A 9,496-nucleotide genomic window follows, 5' to 3' on the forward strand; every position below is an offset into this window, starting at 1 on the left:
GCTACAGCTTCCACTACTGCTGTGACCTGTAGCATTGTCTGAACTAAAAATAGTTTTCTTCTTGCAATTTAAAAACATCTAAGGTATTTATGTTTTTATCATCAGTCTGGGCCGGTTCCCCCCACTTTGTGCAAGCAGGGCCGTTTCTGGCCATTTTGGTGCCCTACAGCAGCACCCAATATTACCAGGGTCCAGGGATACCAAATGAACACATGCATTCATAAAGCGTTACCTGATTAAAGATTGAAAATAAAACTAAACTAATTAACAATAATAATAATAATAATAATAATAATAATAATAATAATAAAAGATGTTGTACTCTCCAGGAGCATTAGCTGGACTGTTAGTCATCTGGGGCTCAGCCCATATTCTTCTCTATCAAAATACTTTTAAAAACGTACTTCTAAAAAGACTGTTTTCATGCAGTTTTTCTTGCATGTGAGGGCTAATTGCTTAAAAAATGTGAAAACTGGAGAATGACGATTTGATTAACCATATAATTTGCACATGAATTATCCAGCCACTTGAATGTCTCAAACCAGCATCATATCAGATACCTATTTCCATTATTACTAGGCCTACATGATGGAAAATCCTCAAAACCCATAATAAAATGGCAATTTCACGAATGTGAGTTGAAAATGGCTAACTACTCAAAGTGCCTGATTAAACTTTCATAATCTTTTTGTAAAAACCTTGCTCATGGACCTACAGTACTGTGCAAAAGTTTTAGGCACATGCAAAGAACTGCTGTAAGGCAAAGATGCCTTCATAATAATGACATTACATGTTTCTACATTAAAGTGCACTTATTATAGTTTTTCAAATATTACCTTTCATGTAGTGTGTTATATAGCTGTTTGTGAATGTAAAAATGTCGGCAAAGTTTCAAAAATCAAAGCACACGACAAATGGGGTTATTGACTCCCAAAAGAAGGAACCAATTCTGAACAGCTGAAACAAGTGATTAGTAATTCACACTTACTTCCTGTACTAACCTACATAAGTCTGTAACACAAAACCCCGCCTCTGGTCTTCACTGGCTTCTCACCAACAGATCAAGCTGAAACTCGTTATGGTAGTAGGTGTTTCCTTTTCGACACACGCTGACAGTGGTAGACCAATCACAACAGACTGGGACATCTGACCAATCAGTGCAGAGTATGCTCTCTGAAAGGAGGAGTTAGAATTAATCCTTTAGAACAGATCCTTGAACGAGTTGTTTGTGATACTGGGGGGAAAAAAAATGTAATGCTGCAATTTAAATTATGACCTCATTAAAATGTTTTTGACCTTGGATGCATGTAAATCTACTGTATGAGACCTTTAAAACAAAATTAGGCACATTTCAAAACCATAATAGGTGCGATTTAAAATAAATACAGCAAAGAGCGATAAACAGTAGTAAATGAAACAAAGTCAGTATTTAAAAAATTAGTCTCTGGTACTATTTGTGCAGTTTTATAAGGAAATTAGCTTTTAAGTTTTATTGAGCATCTTGCAGAACCAGCCACAGTTCTTCTGGAGACTTTGACTGTCGCTCTTGTTTCTTATTTTTTTCAGCAAAACCCAGCAGCCTTCAAAGTGGTCTCTTACATAATATGCTGCTTTTGTTAATGACGACATACAAACATTTTTCTGTAACTTTTCATTTTATGCTAGAAAACTAATGTTTGTACTAAAAAAAAAATGGGGTGCCTAAAACTTTTGCACAGTACTGTACTTGATATAAACCACAATTCCCACCTCAATGGTACAGGTAGTAAAACATGAGAAAAATAATGGTCAATTCTCCATCTCAGCGCTCTCACCTCAGATAGTAGCCCAATGTTTTGTTTTATGGAAGCTGTGGTAACTTATCTGTCAATGTATGACATGATCAGACAGAGTTGGATTTATCATAACATTTACCTGTTATCACTGTAGACAGGACTACCAGACCAATAAAATATAAACCTTTTTGTCCTATCTAACATGAGACTAGGCTAGTTTGGTGTTGCTAGCCCAGGAGAGGTACAACTGAGCTGTCATTGTATGGGTTTAGCTGCTACAGTACCATGCAAAGTATGTAAGCTGTCCTTATGCTCTGCTCATATCATGTTCACATAACTTGGAACTCATATACAGTCATGTGAAAGAACAAGTACACCCCATTGAAAGTGTTGTTTGTTTTGACATATTTGGACAAGAACCATTTGATCCTCTTCGAAACAGTGCAAATTAATAAAGGTGATACACTATCAAATGACACATAAAATTGACATTTTGTAGTAATTTTCACAATTTCGATGAACAACAAAAAAAAAAGATTGGTCACATGAATAAGTAAGTACACCCCTACATTTATCAAACCTTCAAATCCTTAAAATTAGAATCAAGTGTTCAAGATTGGGTGCCAGTGAACAAAATCTGGTTAGGGAGCACAGGTGGAACCTGTCTTATTTAAACCTTTCATATCTAGTGTCTGGTATTCCCTTTGTTATTGAGGTGTGCTGTGTCATCATGCCAAGATCTAAAGAGTTCTATAAGGCCTTCAGAAAAAAGGTTGTGGATGACTAGGAGTCTGGCAAGTGATTTAAAAAGGTCTCCAAATTTGAAATATATCATTCCATTGTAAGGAAAATCATCTACAAGTGGCGCAGATTTCAAACAACTGCCAAATTGTACAGGACTGGCCGTCCCAGCAAATTCAGCCCAAGAGCAGACTGTCTGATGCAAAAGGAAGTGTCCAAGAACCCCAAAATTTCATCACAGGATCTTCTAGTAAGTCTTGCAACTGTTGGTTTCAAAGTGAATACTTCTACAATCAGAAAGAGATTGCACAAATTTGACCTGCATGAGAGGTGTGCCAGGAAAAAGCCTTTGTTGTCTAAAAAGTACATTAAAGCAAGACTAGAGTTTGGAAATGAGCATATAGGCAAAGACTGGGCCTAGCAAATCACTAGCAAATCCACCAAGGAATGGTTAAAAAAAGAAAAAGAAATGGAGGGTTATGGACTGGCTTAGTCAAAGCCCAGATTTGAATGACATTGAAATGTTGTGAGTGGATGTGAAACAAACAGTACACACAAAAAAGCCCTCAAAATGCCTACAAGAACTTATTTCTGTTAAAGGGGGGCAATACTAGCTTCTGAGGCCAAGGGTGTACTTACTTTTTCCACAGAACAATATCACATCTATTGATATTTCTGTTGAATAAATGAATGAAAAAGTTATTTTCCTTGTAGTTTTGTTCAAGTATGTCAACTTTATTAATAGACACTGTTTCAAAGATGATCAAATGTTTGCTTATCCAAATATGTCAAAAAAGCCAACAATTTCCATGGGGTGTACTTATTTTTTCACATGACTGTAGACATTTACACACCTTGTTTTTCTGCTCAGCATGAGAGGATGTTAGTGTTTCAGTTTCAACCCCTTACTGGCAAATAAATAAACAAATCGGCATATGTCCATTTTCCCCTCACACTAACTGACTGTATGAGCTAGTGTTTGGCAGAATTGAGACCTGCCAGTCAATAAGACATGAGTATTTCCACGTATTTTCCTGTAAACCCTGCCTGATTGGGCTTGCCTCCATTCACTGAAGATGAATACTACACTCTGTTCACAGAAGGCACAAAAGACTGCCATTTTATTTTACTGACGTTCAGTTACATAGTGACAAACTGCTCCAACCACTCCCAATTATTGAGGGCAAATGAAAAAATCTTCAGGATTACAGCCCAGAGTGCCCAGACCAGGATACGCCCCGGTACTCTCTTTCTTGTGGGTCGGTGAATCAGGCGGGGGCGAGGGCATTGGGGTGCTAAATGACACCACCAAGGTGACCGCTTAGAAATGCCTAGAAATGGCACTCATTCTTGTTGAGTGTAATCAGAACATGTAGTGGTTGTGTATGGTATTGCAGCTTTGTAAATCAGGAAGTAGATTTATGTTTAGGGAGTTGAAGCACGCGGTGAAAGTCATTCCAGATGTCATAAATCCTCTGTCATCTCTTGATCTTCCCCTTCAAAAGAGCTGCCTGTAAGTGATTTATGTGTTGCAGTCTTTTTAATAATGATTTGTGATGAATTCATGTTGATTTAAAACAGTAAAGTCTCTATGCACAAATAATAAACTAATTGATTACTAAAATGTTATATTCCATTGAAATTTGAGCTCTGTTTTGTTGTTGATATTTAAACAAGCATCTATCTCATGCTAGTGCATTGGTTTGTGCTTATTTTTCAGTTTTCACTCCTTTGTTCATGTCTACATGTCTTACAAGAGTCTCTATTAAAATGGAAATAGAAAGCTATATCCTGACTCTCATGTTATTCTTGACTGGAGTTTGGCTGTAACATTTTTTTGTTGTTGTACCTTTTGACCAGTAACTGGTGCTGTCACAAAATTGGTTGCATAGCCTCAGGGCATGGTCCTGAAGATACCTACTAAGATTTGTGTCAGTGTGCAAGGTTGTTGCTGTGGTACAGTTTTGCTTCCTTTTTTTCGGCTTTGCTGTCAGATTTGTTGGCAGATTATGGGTAGAACATTTGGAATATCAACATTCTTTTGATAACTTATGTCCAGGTTGGCCTGCATATGATGTACGCCAAATTTGGTGAATTTTTAGTATATTTATTGGATATAATTTGTAGGAGGGGTAGCAAAAAAAAAAAAGATTTTGACAAAATCCAAGATGGTCGACATTAAGTACACTTGAATTTCAGATCTTGTTGTGTGTTCACTTCAGCATACCTCGGGGAATTTAAGGAAAAAAAGAACTGTGAATTTAGCAGTGAAATGATATAAGGAAGAAATGGCTGTAACAAAAAGTTGTTACAGTTCTCCACCACAAGTTGGCACAGTCACAAAATGTCTTTGGTACATTCAGGGTATTGTCCTGAAGTTTTAAGATTATACGTTGCTCCAATATACCATCAAATCCTGTTTTTTGCATTTGAATATCAATATTCCTTTGATAACTTTTATTCAGACAGGTCTCAAAATGAAATGAGGCAAATTTATTAAGGATTAGACAAAATTTGGAGGAAAAGTAGCAAAAATGGCTGATGTAAGCAGTTTTTGGCATGTTGTTGTTACTTTTGACCAGTAGATGGCGGTGGCACAAATTTTGTTGCATAGCCTCAGGGTAGGGCTTCATGATTATGGCCAAAATCATTATTTTGATCAATATTGAGATCTCGATTATTTATCACGATTATTAATTGATTTTAGGACAACATATTTTTATTGCACTTTCACATTTAAATAAACAGACCGCTGGTTTCACTTCCATGTTTTGCTACATTCCTGCTAATGTACAAATCTTTGCATCAAATTAGACTGATCCTGGAAGTGCATCATCTCGTAGAAGTAAAATATAAATAAAATTGTACCCAAAATATAGGATAAGTAAAAATAAAAATGCCATCAACCAAATGAAAATATGCATCAAATATAACAATATGCAACCAAATGAAAACATCTTTTAGGAGCTCCTAATTACAAAAAATTTAGGAGCACAGTTGAAGTTGAGGTTTTTTCATTTTATTTATTTTTTAGAGATGGTAACATTAATGTGCCACAATATAACACACAAGTAGGCATGAGAAAACCTGAGCTGGATAATTATGACAGAATTTAGGAACATAGTGTGAGCCATGACAAATTAATTTAACTTCTGATAAACTAAATGTAATATTTTCAGTTAATTTTAGAATGTAGGTAAAAAAAAAAACCACCGTTAACCTGTTCCACCTTGTAAACAAATACAATAAATATCAATGTTCAGTGTTTGAAGTCTGCTCCTCTTAAATATATTTATAGCTACACTGTTAGACATTTTCCACTGTCATGGTTCTGGGCTGGAGTCAGTTCTCAAACCGCTCTGTGTATATTGTGTATATATCTGAATAATCTCATATAGGATGTGATTGGGTGAGTTCATTTACCCGTCAGATGGGAAGCGCTTTAGTTTAATAGTGTTCATTACTGATGCTCCGATCAGGATTTTTACGACTGAAACCGATCCAGATACCAATCTTTTTTTGTTTAAACTTTAATCAGGAGGTCTATCATAAACAGTTAAATGTAAGCTCTCTGCTCATGGACACTGTTAATTGAATTAAAATAATATCAATGAGAAATACTGTTGGTTAATTGATAAATAAACAAGCATAAAATATTTATTTTTAAATATCTTAAAAACAATAGAGAGTCCTAATTAAAAGTAGACTAACACAAGCATGATCCATATTCGGAAAAACCTAACAGCCTTCTAAGGAGATAGCTTACTAAGCTTAATGCCAAATTGATATTAAATGCAACCCATAGTAATTAAACATTATTTCATTTCTCATTTTATTTATATTTTATGAAGTTATTATATATCTATTTTTTATATTAAATGATTTATTTATTTAACTAAGCACATTTTCTGTCTTTACATTTTGTTAGTTTTCTGTTTTTTTGTTTATCAGTTGTTCCTTTTAGATCGGTTCCCCAGTACAGTGTTGCCATGTCTGCTGATAATATTGTTTTATTGGGGGATTAAATCAAAACATGGAAACTGGAGTTGACTTTTCTGTTGATATCTGGCAACCTGAAGTTTAAATGAAGTGAATTCGCTATGTATTTGAGTTAGTGAAGAGTGTGAAGGAGAGCAGCAGCGTACTCCTTCTGAACAGTTGCTAATCTAGATTATTAAATAATTATTCACAATCATGAAGAAGTTTGAATTAAACCCACCTTGTAGCGTTAGCATTATTATTAATTTACTCTGCCCGCTGCATCTACACAAGCAGGTGAAAGTTCAGGTCATTTTGTGGGATCAATAAAAGATGGTGGTTTGTGAGATTGGGAAGTTGAGAGAAGCAGATGATGTACAGTGTTACTCTTGTCATCATAATGGTTTCTCTGCAGTATTTACACACTTGTTCGGTTGACTGAGGAGATGAAAAGCAGCGTGAAAGTAACTGTTGCTCGGTGTAGATGCATTTTGGACTTCCTGTAGTTTTTATTCCGATTGTACTCCGAACAGGTCACTCGCACCAGTGCGAATAAATATTTATTCACAGTTGCACAAAGTACTTTTCAGTTGCAAACGTGAGTGAAATGGTCGCACTGTAGAGCCCTGAGTTTATCTGCAAAGTTTTTTCCTGTTCGGCATGATGAGGTTTAATGTCCCCGACAACCTCTGTAGTACCATTTAGTTCGGTGTTAATTTCATGATTTCCTCTTGCGCAAAACGCTGGAGCTCGAAGCAAAGCTGGCAGCTCGAGGGTTAAAATGCTAACTCCATTTCGGGGTTTTGGCACTACAAAATGATGTCTTCCCTGCGCCGCTCTAAGGTGATTGGCTGTAAGTGTAGGAAGCGCTTGATTTGATCTGTCCCATATATATAACAAATATATATATTTTTTAGCTTAATCACACATATATCTGTCATAATGTGTCAAGCAGGATCATATGCAAGCTAGTGGATTAAAAAAAAAACCTCAAACACTTAAAAGTTGTTAGACTCAAACAAAACATATATAGAACGTCAAATAAAGTTAAAAATTGCTAACCTAAGTAATCATTTGAGAGCTACAACGACCGTAACAAGCTACTTACATTTGTAGCTGGAAGATGGATGAGAGTTTGTCCCCCATATTTTTTCGAGCTGAGAAGCTTCAGACAACATGATGTCATTTCCAGTAAGTGAACATAGTGAGCATTGATGCTCTCTGGTTTTGCTTTACATTATGGGATTTTTTTAGGGTGCGAATGTTCCAGTGCACTGGAAGGACTTTGCAATTGAGACAGCCCTTAATATGGCTGACTGCCTGATCAGTGCCCTGACTGCTGAACTAGGGCGCTGGTTGAGACATACCCATAGTTTCTATCGCTGGCCATCCACCATGTGCAAAATTTTAATTCCCTGCCATGTTTCTGTTCCCTATTGTTTTGCATACTACATACAACCATGTATTTCACATGGTTCGTGGTTATTCAGTTTTATAAGCTCAGTGCAAATGCACACAGACAAGCGAGCTCTAGACTAGAGTCTACTTTCTTTCTTTCCCTCGCACAGATGCACACTTTCATTTCCTCTCTTTCACTCACACATACAACTCCTTCTTGTCAGTCTCTCTTTAGAATCAGGTTGATAGTTAATGGTTAATTGGTGTTTGTTCTTTTCTATTTATTTCAATAAATGCTTGTCTTGTTGTGGTTATTACTTTGATATTGCAAGAATCCAAACTATAAAGATTTAATAAGCCTGGCCATTTTATGAGACAATTTAAATGTATAGTAAAGCACCTGCTATATTGCTTGTATGTACACTGCCTGGCCCCCCCAAAAAGTGACACACACTAAAATTTCATTGCACCACCTTTAGCTTTGATAACAGTGCACATTCATCATGGCATTGTTTCGACAACCTAGTGCAATGTGACAACATTTATTTCCATCCACAGTTGCATTAATTTTTGCCCAAGGTCATTCAGTACATTCAGGTACTCAGCTGACTTATTGTACTGCTGCACAATGTTGCAGAGCCTAGATCTGTCCAACTGAAGCAACCCCAGATCATAACACTTCTTCCAGAGGCTTGTACAGTAGGCACTATGCATGATGTGTTTCCCTTCTTACCCTGATGTACCCATTGCTTTGGTATAGGGTAAATCTGGAATCATCAGACCACTTGACCTTTTTCCATTGCTCCACGGTCCAATCTTTATGCTCCCTAGCAAATTGTATAACAGTCCTGTAAGTTCTCGTCACACTGTGCATGTGGAAATGCTCTTACTTTCACTAATAAATAGAGCCATGAGTTCTATTGTCATTTTATTATGTGACTTTTAAATGTGCTTTTTAAAGATCTCCAATCACGATCATTCAAGATTTTGAACATTCATTTTTCAGACCACATTTCTTTCTCAAAGTTGACAGTTCACCACTCTCCTTCCAGGTTTTAATAATACGTTGGACAGTTCTTAACGCAATTCCAGGGATTTCAGCAATCTCCTTAGATGTTTTCTTTGCTTGATGCAGGCCAATAATTTGCACCTTCTGAAACACAGTAACATCTTTTCCATGACCATGTGATATGTCTTTCAACATGGTTGTTTAAGAAATGAGAAGCTACACATTGCATCAGTTAGGGTTAAAGAATTGTTGCCAGTTGAAACATCACTTACTGCAGTAATGATCCAATAATAGGCTCTTAAGTATTTGCTTGTTTAAATCCAAAAATCCAACCCTTTTTTTGGCCAGGCAGTGTGCCTTGCATTTCCAGTGCTTCCTGTATATACAGAACAATTTCCCCTACACTCATATTTTCAGTGTGAAATTAAACAAGAGTGCCAAGAGATGCTCATTTATCAATGTTTATTGATTTGATGAGCTAGCTCTGCACCCTAACTTGATTTGATCTTTCTCTATCAATAACACTGTCTTTTTTTTTCTTTCTTTCTTTTTTTTTTTTTTAACTACATAGGATCCAAGGGGGACATAATAGGGG

General features: G+C 36.3%; 1 protein-coding gene across 1 annotated transcript in view; it reads left to right on the top strand.

Moving 5' to 3' along the window:
- Positions 1 to 3,841, top strand: part of LOC128599400 (protein fantom-like) — an 11,458-nt gene extending 7,617 nt beyond the window's left edge. The window contains exon 7 of the mRNA XM_053610938.1: positions 3,789 to 3,841. Coding sequence (XP_053466913.1) covers positions 3,789 to 3,841 — 53 coding nt within the window. The remainder of the gene's footprint in view (positions 1 to 3,788) is intronic.
- The last annotated feature ends 5,655 nt before the right edge of the window (positions 3,842 to 9,496 follow it).

Source organism: Ictalurus furcatus, chromosome 23, assembly GCF_023375685.1.
Source record: "Ictalurus furcatus strain D&B chromosome 23, Billie_1.0, whole genome shotgun sequence".
Lineage (NCBI taxonomy): Eukaryota > Metazoa > Chordata > Actinopteri > Siluriformes > Ictaluridae > Ictalurus > Ictalurus furcatus.